This window comes from Pristis pectinata, chromosome 5 (assembly GCF_009764475.1).
Source record: "Pristis pectinata isolate sPriPec2 chromosome 5, sPriPec2.1.pri, whole genome shotgun sequence".
NCBI lineage: Eukaryota > Metazoa > Chordata > Chondrichthyes > Rhinopristiformes > Pristidae > Pristis > Pristis pectinata.
This window is the reverse complement of record NC_067409.1, coordinates 53,798,789-53,818,051: the sequence shown is the minus strand read 5'-3', so window position 1 is coordinate 53,818,051 and position 19,263 is coordinate 53,798,789. Positions and strand designations below refer to the sequence as shown.

At 39.5% G+C, this 19,263-nt stretch overlaps 1 protein-coding gene across 1 annotated transcript; it reads left to right on the top strand.

Moving 5' to 3' along the window:
- The first annotated feature begins 6,868 nt into the window (after positions 1-6,868).
- cct5 (chaperonin containing TCP1, subunit 5 (epsilon)) lies at positions 6,869-17,703 on the top strand. The gene is made up of 11 exons (XM_052015932.1): positions 6,869-7,318; positions 9,666-9,726; positions 10,951-11,115; positions 11,312-11,510; positions 12,521-12,713; positions 12,970-13,119; positions 13,203-13,322; positions 13,415-13,600; positions 15,785-15,922; positions 16,171-16,351; positions 17,416-17,703. Exons 1-11 carry the CDS (start codon positions 7,214-7,216, stop codon positions 17,541-17,543), a joined length of 1,626 nt encoding a protein of 541 aa, XP_051871892.1. The 5' UTR covers positions 6,869-7,213; the 3' UTR covers positions 17,544-17,703.
- The last annotated feature ends 1,560 nt before the right edge of the window (positions 17,704-19,263 follow it).

Below are 19,263 nucleotides of genomic sequence, written 5' to 3'. Positions count from 1 at the left end.
AACTCCCAAAATGCAATATCTCACAGTTATCTGGATTAAAAGCCATTTGCCAATCCTCAGCTGACATACATAGCTGATCAGGATCCCCCTGCCTTCTTCCATAACCTTCTACACTATCTATAACACTACCTACTTTAGTATCATCTGCAAAATTACTAACGATGCCTTGTGCATACATTTCCAAATTGTTTATTATTAAGTACAAACAACAAAAGTCCCAGCACCAACGCCTGTAGCACAACACTAGTCACCAGCCTCCAGTATGAGAAACAACCCTTGGCTACCACCTTCTGTTTCCTACCACTGAGCCAATTATGGAGCTAATCTGCTTTCTGCCCCTGGATCCCATGCAATCTAACCTTCCAGACCAGCCTGCCAGGAGAGACCTTGTCAAAGGCCTTGCTAAAGTCTATATAGACAACATCCACTACCCTACCCTCATCTACCTTCTTGGTTACCTCCTCGAAGAACTCCAAGAGATTTGTCATACACTACTTCCCACACACAAAGCCGTGCTGACTGTCCCGAATCAGACCCTGTCTCTCCGAATGTTGGTAGACACTATCCTTCGGGATTTCCTCCAGCAATTTACCCACCACCAATGTCAGACTCACTGGCCTGTAGTTTCCTGGCTTGTTTTTGCTACCTTTTTTAAACAATGGTACCACATTAGCCACCCTCCAGAGCTCTGGAACCTCACCTGTGGCCAGAGATGAAGCAAAGATCTCTACAAGGGCCTCTGCAATTTCTCCTCTAGCTTCGCACAAGGTCCAAGGAGGGATCAGGTCAGCCCTGGGGATTTATCTTCCCTAATGCACTTTAAGGCCTCTAATACCTCCTCTCTGCTAATTCGTATGTGGTCCAAGCTGACCTGATTTTCAGGAAATCTGATTTTACGCAAATTCTCCCATACATTTTTAAAGCAATTTTTCAAGATAGTAATAGTAACATGTATTGTAGTATTCACTCATGACTGGATACAATATATGTTCCATTAGTTAAATTATGGGTAGTGTTAGGGTGATTATTCAATGAAGTTGAAGAATTATGGCTAGTGTATGTAGGGCAATAAGATACGATGTGGTTAGATGAAAGACAATCAATGATTTCCCTGTTGCAACAACCACCAATGGCTGGATGTAACTAAAGGATTAAAAGAAGCTTCTTTCTCTGTTAGGGCTATTTGTTTTTCCCAGAAGTTACTGAAACCCTGTGAAACAGCAAGACATCAGTGTGGAAGAGAGCCCCAAGCATTAGTCGGGTGCAGTTAAACGGGCAGCTTTGCAAAGCAATCAGGCCAAGCGAGACAATGGGGAGTATTAATTTGCCCCAGTTAAACAGGCAGCTTTTCAAAGTCTTCAGCCAAACGAGACAATGGGGAGTATTAATTTGGCCCATCAGACAGGATCCCAGGGCTTTTGTTTGAGTTTGTCACAAACCTTTCTCGCTTACACACTCGTGAAGCCACCCGCCCTCTAGAAGATCAGAATTTTTATCTGTTCATTAACAGTGTAATTTTTCTGCACCAATGACTGATGAGACTCTCAAACAACAGGAAGGTTTATCAAAGGTGTGGAATCCTTTGGTACACTAGGACCAAACAGGGCATAAAGCCCTCCTTGACTATAAAGGTGCAGCCAGCAAGAGAATCCTTTGGAGCTTCTCCACAGGTTGGTTCGTGGCCAACACCTGGTGACTGTCGAGCCCCTTCACGTCTTGCTGAAGTACCCCAGGGCTCCCTTTGGTGATAGACTGAGTGGCAGAGAATGCAATGTTGCCAAGTACTGGATACCGATAAGTATCACTGAGAACTGCATGCAAACGTGAGCTCTATTTTAGCAGGGAATCATTAAGTGAGTTTGGGTTTTTGGTCTTGTTTCTTTTAATTTGTGTTAGACTAGATTTGTGGTTAGGGCTGTAGTTTCCTTTGTGTTTAGTTGTGTTAAATGAAGTTACTCGAACTTTTCGTGAAATTTCATTACCGATTCTGTCATTCGAAAGGAACCCAAAAGAACCTGAGTCCTGTTTTAATTCACATGGGTAGCAAATGAAAATAGAACTTTTCTGAGAAATTAGCTTAAGGACAGTTCTCAGGAACAGAATCCTTACGTAACTCAGGAACTGCCTGTATTGTTTTCTCCTTGATGCAATACTCGGTCAAATGCTCCATTGATGTCAAGGGAAATCACTCTCACTTTTACAATTCATCTCTTTGGCCCATGTTTGGACCAAGGCTGTGATGAGGTTCAGACCCAAGAGGCCCAGATGAAAACAAAACTGTGCATCAATGAGCAGGTTATTGGAGAGTGCTTTTGACTCTACTGCATCAGAAGAAAAACATTGGCTAATATCAAGATGTATTCCAATAAAAATTGAAAAACATAAGCCAAATAACTCCAAGAAAATATTGAATGTTATCTATCAATGTCTTGTAAAACGTCTAGTAATTACTTCAGTTAAGCTGCATACTACTCGCATTTCACTTCTATTAAACTTGGTGGCTCAAATTTTGAAGCCATAATAATAGTGTTTTCTGTCATTGCACTATGAAAATGTGTAAAAAAAAAGAGCAATTTCTAGAGTATCCATATGCACAGTTAAATGAAGGAATTCAGAAGTTGCTGTCTTTGACTCCCTGCTCCTCCACATAATGTTCGGAACCAGTTACTTATAAACTACTGGTAGGGCAAAAAAAGTCTTGAATGTTAAACTTTGTTGCAAAAGGTGTAAATAAGTTTTAAAGATCAGTGTATCATAAAATCACGGAAATTTTATAGCACTCACAGAAGAAGTCCACACAGCCTATCGTATCTACTCCAGAAAAACATGGAAATTAGCTTAATCCCAAATCTCATTTTTTGGGTACTTTTTAAAATGTAATTTTAAATCTTCCTCCACCATTCTTTTGAGCAGACAGTTCCTGATCCCTCTACTTGTTCAGTGAAATCATTTTTTTCTCAACACCTTTCTAATCTTTCTACCAATTACAAACCTTTGTCCATCCTGTGTAATCCTCTCTTAAATGTTAGACTCCTTAATTAAATCTTCCCATACTCTCCTTTGTTCCAGAGAAATCAGCCCCAGCCTAGGCAACTTATTGTCATAAATAAAAATCACCAGCACAAGCAACATCCTTTGTCAGGCTCCAGCTGGGGCAATCACTTCCTGTAGTGTGGTGGACAAACCTGCATAAAGTAATGAAGCTCTGGGTCAACAAACATTTTAAGCAGTTTTATCATGGCCTCTGTGTACTTATATTCTATGCCTCAGCCACAAAAGGCACATATCCTGTACAACTTTTTAACCTTCTTTTACCTTCAAGGATTTCTGGGCATGCACTCAAAGAACCATTGGTTCTTTTACAGTTTAGTATCCAACTATTTATTGTGCATTCCCTTGCCTTGCCTCCCCAAAAGCATTACCTCAGGCTTATCCAGACTGAAATCCTTTTGACACCTTTGTTCATGTTTAACCAATGCCTTGATATCTTCCTGAAGCCAATATCTTTCTTCTTCATATGGCCAATTTTGATAACTTCAGAAAATATAATAGGTTTTTTAAATGTATTTATTTTTTTGGGATGTGGGCATGACTAACCATGGCCAGCCTTTATTGTCCATTTCTAATTACCCTTGAAAGGTGATGGTGAGATACCTTTGTTAATGCCTTAAGTATTTTGGTGAAGGTACTTCAACAATGCTGTTGGGTAGGAATTTCCAGAACTTAGACCCAGCAACGATGAAGGAAAAAAATATAATTCCAAGTAAAGAAGTTTGAGACTTGGAGGGAAATCTGCAGCTTGTGGTATTCCCTTGCACCAGCTATTCTCCTCCTTCTTGGTGGTAGAGGTTATGGATTTAAGACCTGTTGAAATAACCTTCAGGAGTAAAATATACCTTGTAGCTAGCACACATTGCAGCCATGGTTTGCAAGGTGGTACAGGAAATGAACATTTAGAATGATGGTTAGAGTATCAATCAAGCATACAGCCTTGTCCTGAATGGTGTTGAACAAGATTTTCTGGATTTGCACTAATGAAGCAAATAGAGATTATTCCATCATTCTCCTGGCCTGTCTTGAGATGGCGAAAAGGCCTCATGGTGTCAGGAAGCAGGTCATTTGCTATTGGATATCCAATTTCATTTACATGTTTCAATCTCATTTTATGTTAAATTCTTCTTAAGTATTAGTTTGAGACTATACATTTAACTTAATAATTTGGGATCAGTGATAATTATTCAAAATGATTGGTTGGTCAGCCTACTTGATTATATCTCTGTTACTGGACATCAGATCTCGGAAAACTGATACCTGAGAATTAGTGACATAGGAAGAGAGGGAATCGAGGCACAGGGATCACTAGATATTTGCAGAACATGGCCATTTCACTGTCTGCCAAATTTGGGCAGAAAGCACTTTTTCCACCAAGTCTGGAAAACAGTGGTGGGGATTGAGCAACTAGTTTCTTGCAATTTCTACCATATATCAACTGAACAGATTTTTTCTCAATTTGTACAAAGCTTGTTATTATAGCTGACCTATGAACAGATATTTCTACATTAGAAATGGCTGAAATAGCATTGTGGAATTTTGCTTTCAAAGGTACCTTTCGTACCTTGTACTGAAGTTAGGTCTTAAGATAATCCATGTGACATGTATGCCCCCTACTGTCAGTGTTTCACCAAAGAATGAGAGAAAGAAACAGTACAGTATTTTCCACTGAATTACTCCCAATACAAAGTGAACTTACGGACAATTGCCTCCAGTGAACTATTTTCCTACCAAAAAAACCCAACATTTCCATTGAGACTCACCACATCCCATCACTCTTCAAATCTGATCACTGGGATATGATTGGTTCACATCATGTAACAATCACAAATATGCCTATCTGTGAAATCTGTCTTATGAAGAATAGACTTGGAAAAAAAATTAGAACAAACATTTCCTTGCATTTAAACTGATGTCAATATTCAAAATCTTTTACATTCAGATGTGTGACAGAGCACCACAATTCATATGCTTTTATAATCTGCAGGAATCACTATGACGAACATAAAACATGTAATAATTGCAGAAGTAGAATTTTTAAGATGTTTTCTTTGATCACCTTTTTTTTTTAGGAAAAATGCATAAAAATATAGAAAAATAGCTGCAGAAGTAGTTACAAACTTGTAATTTGGTTCACATCTGAAAATATTTTGAATTTTAAGCTGTATTGTACGTTTGTGCTGAGAAGAACATCTTCACAATTTACTTCCCCTATGATCTTGAAAGACAATTGTTGTGTCTGTCTTACACAGTGACTAATAGTTCACTAAGTTTTGCTGAAGCTATAATACTAACTCACTGTTCCCTTCAAAGATGGTGTATGATCTAGAGCAAAAAAGAAAATACCGAACACTCCTTAGGTCAGGCAGCATCTGTAAAGGGAAATCAAATTCAGTATTTCATGTCAATGCCCCCTCATGCAAACTGCAAACATTAGCACATTTTATGTTGCAGAGAGGGAGAGGAATGGACAGAATTGAGAAAAGGGCTATGATAGGGTGGAATATAATTAGCCAATTTACTTTTGTTAAGTAATCATTATGATTAGCAAGGTTGAGAACCACATGTTAACAAAACACTTAATTGCCTTGTTTTAACCCCACTTTAACTATATTCTTTGTTTCTCTTCAGCAAGAATTGCTGGCAGTGTAAGATTGTGCACGTTACCAATTATGCAATTTGTATCTTAAAAGGTTGCTAATACAATGTTTCTCTTTTAGTCTGCTTATCACCCTCTTCTTTTTAAATTGTTCACCTCACATTTGCTCTCTTTTGCTTGCTATGGTTCCTTTTATTTCAATATGTGCATTTCTTGTTGTCCAGTTAAGCATATAGTTAGTTTTGTTTTCCCTCTCCTTCCCTCATTCTCTTCCATTTTAAATGTTGTTCATCTGTAATATACTCAGAATTTAGCTTTCCTGCTCTCTCCAAAGATGCTCCAAGGATTGCTAAATTGCTATTTTGCTTTTGTTGAAAAAAAATGGCCAAACTGTACTACTTCTATGTATGATATTTGTTATATTTATTTAACTTCTATTTCAGTTGTACTTGCTGCTCTGTTGAACAAAACTCAGTCCAACTTAACTTTCCAATCAGAGCACAGCGAAATGCCAAACAACTGGACAGTTTAGCTTTTTTTCTGTATCTTTCCAAAAGAACTTCCACTCCTTAACGATATACGAGTTCTATGGCCATTCAACGTCTCTGTCTGACCTGAATCTGGAAATGAATGACATTTCCAATCTTTTCAATGTAACTATAGAATTATCTACAAAATTAAGCATCTCGATCCAGTATACAGGGTAGAACTCCCCTGTAAAGAAAATTATGTTTTAGTGGAGCTGCTTTATTAAATCATCTATTCTGATGGAAGGCTCTTCTCAAAATAAAAATGTTTCAGCCAGAAGTTTCACATTTACAGCATTCTGCAAAGCGTACAACACCTTGTTCAGCATCAGGAGCGTTCTCCCAGTATTCTGGCTACTATTCATCCTTCAATCACTTCACTGAGTTATGGTCACTGAAATCGCCACATTTTGAGGGATCTTGCTATGCGCATTTGTCTACTTCATCTAGGCAACAGTAACTGCAAAAGGGATCTAACTACACAGCGTATTTATTCGTCTTTGAACGCATTCCCACCACCCGCCGTGTCTTGCCCGTGACTCACTTCAACATCAGTGTTATGTTTTGTACAGCGAAGCTAAGTCCACACCAAGTCCCTGACGGTGCGCTCACACACAATAAAATCCCACGTTGTGGCCTGTCTGATGTGCTACTTTAAGGTATTTATTTGCTTCTCCGAAGCTGCCCCCCCGCCACCCACCCGATCATCACCACCACCCCTCCAGTCGTAGGAAGCCGGGGGCGGGGCTCACTGTTCTCGTGATACCTCCAGGTCTCGGACTAAACCAGTGCAACAGTCCTCACTCGTTATATTTGATTAGAAATATTAATTCGATCGTCAACTATTAAATTTTGTAGTAAAATATTGTTGTTAAAAATCATTAACGATGGAAATGTTGGATGTTTGATGGTGGCAGTGTCTGACCGTGGGTTGGAGTGACCCCCGTGTGTGCGGTGGTGCGGTCAGCAGACGGTTCCAGAAGCCCGGGCTCAGACCTCCCCCTTCCCCTCACGGTACGGGCTCCCCATCGCCAACATGTCCGCTGTTGGGACGCTCGCTTTCGACGAATATGGTCGACCCTTCATCATCATCAAAGACCAGGAGAGCAAGACCCGGCTAACCGGGCTGGAAGCGCTGAAGGTAACCGGGCGGGAGGGCGGACGGCCTTGGAGGCCTCGGCCCGACATCCTGCGCTGCTCTCACCCCATGTGCTGGCGGCTGAGGCGGGCGGGAACTGGGGGGAGGGAGAAGAAAGAACCGAACGGGAGGAGACGGGGGTGGGGGGAAGAACCGAACGGGAGGAGATGGGGGACGGGTGACAACGGGATGGGGAGAGGAGGGGAGGAGAAGGGGGGGGGGTGACGGGCTTGGGGCTACAGTTCCGAGATCTGGGGCACCGTGAGGCGGTCGGTGGCCCTACGGATTCATCTGCCCTCTTGTCGCCTCCGGCCCGAAGTGAAGCGGTTACACCGCACCAATCTGTCGGGGGACTCAGCGGGTCGAGCAGCGTCGGGGGGGGGGGGGGGTAGAATTGTCGACGTTTCGGGTGGAAACCCTGCATCAGGATGAGTTAATGCAGCAGATTGTTTGTTGCTCCAGCATCTGCCGTCGCTTGCGTCTCGGTTACTCCGCACGTCGGTTTAACCGCAGCCGGAGTTCATTCAGCGCATGTAGTGGGGGAACTGTTAGGCCCGAATGGAAGTGGTACAAAGTGGCGGCTGCAGCAGGTTGCACCCCGGGTGTGGGCTGAACACCTCACCCTGCAGCACTGCTCAGCCCACCGGTTCACTCTGACCAATTTTATCCATTGGTAGGGGCTCCGGGGCAGGTGAAAAGTCGCCGGTTCACAAGTCTTTGTACCAATGAATGGACTTGTCAGAAACGTAAAAGTCCAAGAAAGCCAAGGCAAGCCCTGAAAATAGCAAGAATAAAAGTGGTCAATGGCTGGGACCTTAGTAAAGGGGTTCCGGGGGTCTCTGTGCTCGGTTGTGTGTGTGTGTGTGTTTTGTCACTGATCTGGACAATATGAAAACTATAATTCAGCAGCATGTTTAATGGTGAGAGAAAAATGGTGTGAAATTCTGTCCAGAAATGAGGGGTAGCACTGTGATGCCACGCCTAACTGCTTTTGTTCATGTAAACCTAATTTTGTTCACCATTAGGCCAAACGTATTCTGATTCTATCCTTGGTGGATGTTTATACATAGAATTAGAACATAGAAAAAAAACTACAGCACAATTCAGGCCCTTCGGCCCACAAAGTTTATTGCTGAGAGCCGAGTCATCTGGTTCGTCAAGTCTTTGAGCTCTGGGGTGAAATAATCCTGTTCAATCTTGATCCCTGCTTTTTCTGTGGTAAATTATTTTTCCTTGAGTGCCTACACAGTTCACTCTTGGAAGCCATTCTTGCAACTATAAGTTCCAGATCTTTGCATTTTAAAAAAAAGTCCTGGTCCACATTGTTAAATTCGTGTCCTGTTTCCCGAAATATACTCTGATAGGAGCAGTTTCCTTCTACCTATTCTATCTAAATCAACAAATATCTTGTATGTTTATGTGAAATCTCTCAACTTTCATTACTCCAAGGAGAATAACATTAGAAATAAAAGACTGCAGATCCTGGGAAATATGAAATAAAAACAAAAAAAATTGGAAATACTCGAGTCAGTTAGCATCCATGAGGAGAGAATGAACATTTCAGGTAATGGCCTTGGAACAAAACCAATTTTTCCACTCTAACATAGGTCAAGTTCCTTATCCCTCTACTAAATCTTCTGTACCTTTCCTGGGTTATACACATCCTTACCCTTACTAGGTGCCCGGAGTTAGACTCCATACCCAATTCTCTTTGCAAACAGAAGTTCTATGTTATGATTGCAAATGAAAATAAGGCGGACTTTTTTTGCCCCATGTTGAGAATAATTGCTGCTGGGATTAGTTAATTCAGTGTAGTATTAATTTACAGATGTGTATTTACAGAGAAGCGCACTGAGGAAGCTGTTTCTCATTTTTAACTTTTTGATGCCATCAAGGATAATTGTTATTCTTGTTAAAATGAATCTTTGCGTATTATTAGTCAATTTTCCACTACTCAATTATAGGAAAGATTTGGACATTTATAGTTATACAGCACAGAAACAGGCCCTACGGTGCATTGTGTCCATGCAAACCATCAAGTACCCATTTAATACGAATCCCATTTACCGGTGCTTGGTCCATGGCCTTTTAAACCTTGGGGATTCCGCTCGATATTTACTGTTCCTTTATGCTATAATGAGATTTTCCAGTTGGTCTCATAAATATTGGCAACAACCATTTTAGAATGAACACATAATAATTATGAGATCTGGGCAACTTCAGAATAAAAACTGTAATAAAAAACAGTACCATTTTCGATTTGTTCACTGGATGACATTTCAAAATGAAAAGTTTTAATGGGGTTAATAAAATCTTAGAATTCTAATAGTTTTGCTTTTGTTTGTTACAGTCACATATTATGGCAGCAAAAGCTGTATCAAATACACTGAGAACATCTCTTGGACCAAAGGGTAAGCTCATGTTTTAGAAAAACCAAACATTTTTGATGAAGAGATGACAGATGCTTTCAAGTCTTGAATAAATAAGATTTTACTGTACACTCTGTTTAAGTACAGGAGTAATATCAATTCCATGATGAGATCATTGTAGACCTGTAACTGAATTCCATTCACCTTAATCTTATCCACTTATGCTGGCTCTTTATCATAAGAAAATAGGAGTAGGCCCCTCAAGCCTTTCTCATCATATGATCTTGGGTGTTCTGCACCAGTTCCCCAGAACATTCAATTTCATGACCTTTCAAACACTTATCTGCTTCCTCTTTAAATACCCTCATAATCTACCTTCCAAAACCCTCAAGTAGAGAATTGCAGAGATTTGCCATCCTCTGCGTGAAGTTGTTCCTACACACCTCGGTTTTAAATGAGTGCTGTGTAATTTCATAATTGTGTCACTAATGGAAACATCTTGACATCTACCCAGTCATGCCCCCTCATGCTCTTAATGTTTCAATAAATATCCGTTTATACCCTTATCAAAAATTCAATCCAACATTTAAAGTTAGTGGCACCTGCTTTTTTTTTAATTTTGTGGAAGAGGTCCATCCTGCTTTATCCCTTTATGTGAAGAAATGTTCCCTAATTTTTTCTCTTCATGACCAGGGTCTGATATTTTTGTTTGTGTTCTTGTAGAATATTTTAAGAGCTTCTCTATTGATTTCTTCAACAATTCTTATTAAATCAACTATCAATTTCCTTTTTCTAATTTCCTTTTATATGTTAATTCTTTGTGCCTGATAACTGGTGAAATTGTGCCCTACAGTGTCCAAATCTGATATGCTCTGTGGTGCAGATCCCATTACCAAAGACAGCATTTCAAGTCTGATCTAATACATAACTGAAACAAAACTACTTACCTTTATCCTTCTAGTTATGAAAATTAATATTCCATTGTATACTTTTTTGTGATGGGTTGTAGCATTTTTAATTATCTATCTATATATATTGGGTTTTGAAACTCTTTACTGTTCTGACTTAACATAATGTTGTTCTGTGACAAATTGAGACAAATGACAATTGGTGGCTATAATGTATAGCTGGGAAACACTCTGATTTATCAAAATGAAGAACTGTCATCTGGATTAAAAACTTAAGTGATGAGCTACATTGGCAAAATAAGTTGAACCTGCTGCTTTAGAAGCAAATCATCATACACTTGCTATTTTTCCATTTCAGGGCTTGATAAGATGATGGTGGATAAGGATGGAGAAGTGACAGTCACCAATGATGGTGCTACCATTCTAAGTATGATGGATGTGGAGCATCAAGTTGCTAAATTGATGGTGGAGCTTTCCAAGTCTCAGGATGATGAAATTGGTGATGGTACTACAGGTGTGGTAGGTAAGTTGTGTATATATGTTATATATACTTTTAAAAAATATATATTTTATACATTGTTATGTATTTGCATTTTCTATAACTTTAGTCATCTGCAAAATACTTCATATGAATTAGTATCCAGGCCAAATGATGCATTGGGAATCCATCTATATGAACTACACTTTTGGAAGCTTAAAATGGACAATCTACTTTTCAGTTCTTGCTGGTGCCTTGTTGGAACAAGCTGAACAATTACTGGATCGTGGTATTCATCCGATACGCGTAGCTGATGGTTACGAATTGGCTGCTCGCCAAGCTATTGAACAACTGGACAAGATCAGTGACAGCTTTCCTGTAGATCCAAACAACAAAGAACCCCTTATTCAAACAGCTATGACTGCACTTGGCTCTAAAGTGTAAGTATAAATTGCACGTATTGCATAGAAAGTTAAATATGATTGTACAGGCAACCCCCACATTACGGGAGGGGTTGTGTTCCTGGACAATGGGCCTTAACACAATTTTCCATAATGCAAAACTGCACTATATGTGTATGCATCAAGAAAAATGAGTGGGGGTGGAGGGGGGGGGGGGTGGAATCATTGTGTTTATTTAATTTTACACACATTCCATGAGAGTGAGTTTTGTTCTTTGTCTCAAGTTTATGAGTATTGATTTGTGAATTCTATAAGGGTGAATTTCTGTAACTTGAGTGGCCGTAACCCATAGGTCGCTTGTAATTTTATGCAGACATCCCAAAAGTAGTTTGAAATTGTGGCCATTTAAAAAGAAAGTGAGAACTAGGTACATTACCATAGGAAATATTAAATTGTTGTGCTAATCTTATCTGGCAGTGTTGTGGAGTATTTATTAACTAGTTCAAGAGTGGGATTGGAGTGGACCCAGAGATGCTTTTGTAGTTAGTTTCTGGATTGTGGAATGACTTGCCTCCCAATTGTTGCATGTAATTATTCCTGAGTAAACTGGAAGAAATAGTTACAAGAAATGAAACAAGGTTAAGTATACATTTGAGAGAAAAGCACTAAATGATGCACATTTAACAAAAGAAAGGGTGTAAGTCGAGAATAGGAATGTAATAAACAGAAAAGTAAACTAGAAGGAGCTTCAGTTTAAAATTAGTTAAATTGCATGGTAATGCACATAATATTCGAAAATAAATATAGAGGTGAAAGTCCTTTGTGGGAACCATGTATAACAGGAATTATTGAGACATAGTTATAAGTAAAATAGTACTGAGAATTAAACATTGCAGAGCATACTATCATGTTTTGAGGCATTACCTCATTGCAGTAAATAGTGCAAAACTTGCCACTCAACACTGAATACCAGAACTGAGTACTCAAATGGGATAACTCCATCTTGCCTTTTTTCCTATGCTCAAAAAAAATCTTCTCCATTTGTACAGTATTAATCGTTGCCATAGACAAATGGCAGAAATAGCTGTGAATGCTGTTCTAACTGTTGCTGATATGGAGCGCAAGGATGTAGATTTTGAGCTGATGAAGGTGGAAGGTAAAGTTGGTGGAAAGCTTGAGGACACACAGTTAATTAAAGGAGTTGTGGTGGACAAAGAATTCAGCCATCCACAAATGCCAAAGGTAGGACTTTTTCATTGTTGAAAAGTTAATTATAAAGCGTAGGTGCCGTAATTATTTGTGTGACTTAAATTGCTAATTTTACCATCTCTTTTTGCCAACAATACTTGAGAAATAACTTGCCATGCACAGTTTAAAATTTGTGACCTTTAAGTAATAACAAACATTTATAACTGTAGTAGTTTTGTTTGTTGCTGCCAAAATCTGTACATCAATAGGATCTCCAAATGCTTTGATTTTTAAATATCTTGTTTGTTAGGTGGTAAAAGATGCAAAGATTGCAATTTTGACATGCCCCTTTGAACCACCAAAACCAAAAACCAAGCACAAGCTTGATGTGACTTCAGTGGAAGATTACAAGGCCTTGCAAAAATACGAAAAGGATAAATTTGCGGAAATGATCAATCAGGTCAGTAAATGCATCCCTGATAAGACTTAAAATTTTGCTTATAGTCTTACAGACACTAATTCTTGGCATTGTATTTTTTTAAGGTAAAAAATACTGGTGCCAATCTAGCTATTTGCCAGTGGGGATTTGATGATGAAGCAAACCATTTGCTTCTCCAGAATAAGCTTCCGGCAGTACGTTGGGTTGGTGGGCCTGAAATTGAGGTGAGTGCCAGCGTATCCCATTTTAGTATGGGGAATTAGGTGGAGTGTCAATGTTTACAGCATTGAGTACTATTGACTCTTTTGTATTTCAGCTGATTGCTATTGCCACTGGAGGGCGCATTGTTCCTCGGTTTTCAGAACTTACGCCTGAAAAACTTGGCAGTGCTGGTATTGTCAAAGAAATATCTTTTGGAACTACCAAGGATAGGATGCTTGTGATTGAAGAATGCCAGAACTCGAGGGCAGTAACTATCTTCATCAGAGGTGGAAACAAAATGGTATGTCTTATATCTTTTAAGCACTAAATTTGAAGTAAACTTTCAGTTCAAATGTTGGCTTTCTCACATCAGTTAGCTATGTGTCTCTGTTTTTTATTAGATGTTAGTCAAAGTAGTAATGATAATAGATAATATTTTAGTGTTTGGAAGTTTTATTTTAATAAAAACTTTTTTTTACTCTGAGGTGATCAGTGAAGCAGTATTGGTAATGATAGGTTTAATAAATTATAATATCTCATCTCTTTTTTCCACTAGTTAGTTTCAAATGTATCTACCACAATTATCCTAGTAATTTATTAAATCTGACTTTGGAATGTCAGGTGCTGGTACACTTTGTATTGCTCATCCAAAACCATTTATTTACTTGACATTAAACAAATAGAACTAGAGCTGCAAATTTGTTCTGTGTTTTTAAACATAACTAAACCTATGCTTTTAAACTGTTTTCCCCTGTCTGCTCTGTGCCCTCAACCAAGGTCCAATTTAGAGAAACTCCATGGACTTGTAGATGAGTTTTCCTATGCCTCAACTTGCTGGAGATCAGTTTTTCCAACTGGGTGAACCTCTAACAACCCAAATGTTTTTCATTTGCTTACCCTTTTTTCCTTGCCTAACTTTGATACCCTGTTTTAAAAACTCCTGATCTGAAAGTTATCAGTTGTCTTTTTTTTTGTGGCAATGTATTTTCCCATTTAAACTATTGACATTTTTACCATCATATTCCCCATTCCTTTTTATTTTAGAAGAAATCACTTTCCATCCTCTTGCTGACCAAGCACTCTGCCTTCAATCACCCTTTGGTTTTCATATGCAGACATTTCCTCCAGCTTCATATGTCTGCCCATCAAAACTTTGTTCAAAACTTTCTACCCTGATGACATTTTTATCATAAATGGCCTGTTATATGACTGTGACCAAGAAGGAACAATAATGCACTTTATGTTCCTCAACCTTTCTCTATGCTTAGGTTTATTGTGCCATCTGCTGTCATCCAGGTAAATGGTGCAACTACACAATTATAGCCCTATCAGGGTTTGTGTAGGTAAATAAGTGTTTGCAATCATGACTTCTGTTTTCTCCCTTTTTCTGTTATCTTTACATTCCATCAAAGAACCTCATCAATCCCAACACTCCCAGTATGTGCACACTGAAAGCCAGTGACATTATGCAGAGATTGAATTTAGAGACCAGGTGTTGAATTATTACATGTGAATGTACAGAACACAGGAAAATAGGAGTTGGAGTAGGCCATGTGGCCCCTCAAGCCTGCCCCATTTAATATGACCATGGCTGATATGCCCCAAGCCTCAGTTCCTGTTCTGCACCAGTTCCAAAAAATCCACAATTATCTGAACTTCCAAAAATTTATATGCCTCCTCTTTAAATGCCTCCACAACCCTCCAGGGTAGAAAATTCCAGAGATTCAGCACTGTCGTCATCAGACTTGATCTGTAATAAAGTAAAATCAGAAATAAACTAACATTTGTATTATGATGTATCTCAGTTGAAGCTACAACAATTTGAATTTATTCAGAGCTTTTAACAAGGGTAATGGTCTCAAGAAGTTTCAAAGGAAAGTAATCAGGGAAAGAAAGGACAGATGTATTAAATATTTGAGTTTAAGATAACCTTTCTTGTTTGACTTGAACAAAATTATTATTAACTACTCTCCTTGCATTTTTTTTGAGTTTGGCTGGGTTTTCCTCTGTTTACATCTTCCTGTATAGAGGTTAGAGCCCAGAATGTGGGACCTATTTGCTAAGTACAATGGGTGTAAGTTTTTTTTAATGCCACTTTGACTATAAACAGTTTGCCTTTTGAGGAAACTAACTCCCAGCTTGGTTAATTTTTAGCATGTTAACTACCTGTTGTTGTGTCTTTCAAATTTTATTGAATACACTTTGAAGGTAATTTTGTTTTTTCTCACACCTTTTCAATGAACAAATAACTGCCATTGTACCATATTTCAAGATTGTTTCTTGAACCAGAGGATACATCAATGTAGAATTGTGTTGTAGGTATTTGTTGCCTATAGAATATGAATGAATGTACATTATTGTACCATTTCTTTTAGGAATTTGATAATGTGTTTAAGATTTGAATCATTGAATTTCTAAATGGATATTGATGATGTTTTTGAAGTTCAGAATTTGCTTAGATTTAAATGGTTGAAATTTATTCCAGATAATTGAAGAGGCAAAAAGAGCACTTCATGATGCATTGTGTGTAATTCGAAACCTTGTGAAAGATAATCGTGTTGTATATGGTGGTGGTGCTGCAGAGATCGCTTGTGCTTTGGCTGTTAATGAGGCAGCTAACAAGGTAAAATGCCAGTTTAAATAAGAAGAAATCTGCCTTTTGTGGAGTCATCATTCTTGGATTCAGGGGACAGGGGTTTCATTTACTTTGACTATTTTTTGTTGGGATATTTGTGAAATTATCTTCAAGATTTTGCTGTGTAATCTGGAGCGAATATGCCACCTGCAACTTTTGTGGCCATTGTGTCTCTGTTACTTTTGATCAGCAGTTGCATTTCAGTATTTTTATATTCTGTCTCTCTTGCTGTACAGTGTCCTACTTTAGAACAGTATGCAATGAGAGCTTTTGCTGATGCCCTGGAAGTCATTCCAATGTCATTGGCAGAAAACAGTGGCTACAACCCAATCCAGACAATGACAGAAGTTCGAGCTAAACAGGTGAAGGAGAACAACTTTGCACTGGGTATAGATTGCTTACACAAGGAGACAAATGGTAGGTAACTTCATAACCATTTTAAAAGAGTGCATGTATGGTTAAATTGCTTACAATTTAGTCAATATTTATTATGTCTTATTCGCTGTTGGTACTATTTTGTATTGAGATGCTTCTCAACCAAAGCTGCAACAATTTGAATTTACTCAGAACCTTTAACAAGGTTAATGACCCAGGAAGCTTCAAAGGAAAGTAATCAGGAAAAAAAAATGGATAGATGTATTAGAAGTTTGAATTTCAGGTGACCTGGTTGATGGAGGATGAAAGATAGGAAGAAAATATGGAAAATCCATTCCAAAAAGTATGGATGAGGCAGGAGCTGAGATTGGCAATATTAGGGGTGAAAGTAGGCAATCTTTGTGATAGGATAAGTCTGAAGCACGGTCTAGGATCAAATAGGATACTTGAGGTTGTTTTACAGTGCTCACTGAGATAAATGGAAACAGAATAGAGTTAAGTTTTCCTAGAGTGTTTAAATGGAGCAAATTGTGGCTTTCTGTGTTTGGCCAGCCATCTGATCCGAGACCATGGAGTGAAGGTGATCAGAGTTAGTTGCCAAAAGAGCATATGTGGAACGTAGCATTGTGGCAGATTAATGTTACTGAAAGGCATTGTATACCTGAAAAACGGATGGGGGGGGCCTTGTCTGACAAGAGAAAGCTTTGCAGAATATTTTCCAGTTAAATGAATAGAATTGTGTAAGTACTAAGATGGGCAAGAGGAATGGTATTGGAGGAAGATAAAGTGGATAACTGCAAAAGATTTTAATGAACTTTGGGGAGGATGAGAATGGGAAGTACAGCCACAAGATGTAATGTTCAGTTTCATTAGGCAATTGGAAGGACATGCCAGGAGTTGCTGAGGGAGTTACCAATATAGTTGCAATAAATGCAGACAGCATTTGATAACCAACGTACTTGAGTTCTTTGGATCAAGGAAAGTTAGCAATGCATTTTAAGTTTGTGGAGACCAACTGATCAAACATTTAATGTTGTTTATTTTCAATAAATTCTTTGCAACCCTTGTTTTACTCAGTCCAGTAATTGTTTTACTATTCCTTTTAGACATGAAAAAACAGCATGTCATAGAAACTCTAATCGGAAAGAAGCAGCAAATTTCTTTGGCTACCCAAGTAGTGAAAATGATATTGAAAATTGATGATATTCGATGCCCTGGAGAAATGCAGGAATAGACACTTATCCTCTGCTGACAGGAAAGTGACAGGATGCACCATGAGTGGTGACCTCCATTTACTGATCAGTTATTTATTTTTGCATAACACTGTAAGCTACTTGCATTTGTTTAAAAGAACTGAATAAAAGCATCTGTTCCATCTCCAGATTTTTCACTTAGTTCTTGAATATATTAGTGGTTTCATTTTCTACTCATCTAATATGGTAGCAGATATTTTGCACAGAATCTCAGACTGGATTGAGTTCTGGCTCAGTGACCTATCAAATGCCTTAACACAATTTTGCACTTGTATACCTGAATGGAATTAGAAGCTGAGATTTTTTTTTACCCCTGCATTTGGCAGCCACTGCATGATTTTTCTCCTATTAAAGTAAATGGGTGGAAAATTATGCCAAGCAAATAATGTGGAAACTCCAGCCAGTTAAATGCCCATGAGGGTAAACTATGTAAAGTCCAACAAATAAACATTGAGCCATGATTACAAAGTACTCTCAAACTCGATAGCCTTCCTAAACCACTTCCAGCATCCAAATATCCACACTGATGGGACCAACGAGTCAGCAAATGCAGGCAGTTCTTTAGTGATAGTAAGATGTACTCCATTCTCTCTAGCTACTTGGACTGAATTAAAAGTTTGTCTGGTATAGCCATCAGGAACAGTCTTAATTTGTCGTAATCCCTGTGATGAATTCCTGATGATACAAAAATAGGTGGCAAAGTAAGTTGACAGTCTGTCTAGTGATATTGATAAATGGTTGAGCAAAAATTTGGCAAATGGAGTTTAAGGTGGAGAAATCGACTTTGCTGGGAGGAATAGCAAAGCAGAGTTTGTTTGGATAGGTTACAGAATGCTACAAGGCAAACAAATCTGGGCATTCATACAAAATAACAAGGTACTGTAGCGGCTAGCTAAATACTACAAAATGAAGACACAGTTGCTAGTTTGAAATCAGAAGTCGAATGAACGACGGGCATGGTGCGCCTTTAATATCCCAAAACTTACCGTGCTACAGTTCCCGCGCTGATGTCACGTGGGTCACCTGACCTTCCCGCACGTGGGCTTTCCTAGCCTGACAATGGGGAAGGAGGAGGGCCCCGTGCCACCTTGGGTTGGGGCCTCCGATGACGTTCACGATGGCGGGAGCTGGTTCGATGCCGGTGTGGTGAGTCGCTACATTTACCCCCCCCCCCCCCCCCCACACAGAACCGGCAATACCGTCGCGAAAACCAGAATTAAATAAACCGTGACTTGGGTGGCCTGTCCCTGCGCCACACCCGCTGGACCACCATGGGTTGGTCCAAGTCTAAATGAGCTGGCTTCAGCAGGTCAATCGTAAACACCTCCTCGCGCCCCCCCAATGTCCAGCACAAACGTAGACCCATTGTTCCTGATGACCTGCAATGGCCCTTCGTGCAGCCGTTGCAGCGGTGATTGGTGCGCGCCCTTCCTGACGAAGACAAACTTAGTCTTGGAGGGAAGTCAGCATACGGGTCGGGGCCTGTCTGTGTTGCGAGGTGGGAATGGGGGCCAGGTTTCCAAGATGCCCATGCAGCCAATCAAGCGCCATGGCAGGTTCTTCCTCTGGCCCCTGAGGGGCTGGTAGAAACTCGCCCGGGATGACTAAGGGCGTTCCATAGACTATCTCTGTGGATGAGGCATGCAGGTCCTCTTTTGGCGCAGTGCGTATCCCCAGCAGGACCCAGGGGAGTTCGTCTAC

Bases quoted from the DNA above. Each gene is read 5' to 3' on its own strand.
- cct5 (XM_052015932.1), top strand. From the start codon at position 7,214: ATGTCCGCTGTTGGGACGCTCGCTTTCGACGAATATGGTCGACCCTTC. The intron at 12,714-12,969 runs GTAGGACTTTTT...CTTGTTTGTTAG, and splicing joins GCCATCCACAAATGCCAAAG to GTGGTAAAAGATGCAAAGAT. The intron at 13,601-15,784 runs GTATGTCTTATA...AATTTATTCCAG, and splicing joins TCAGAGGTGGAAACAAAATG to ATAATTGAAGAGGCAAAAAG.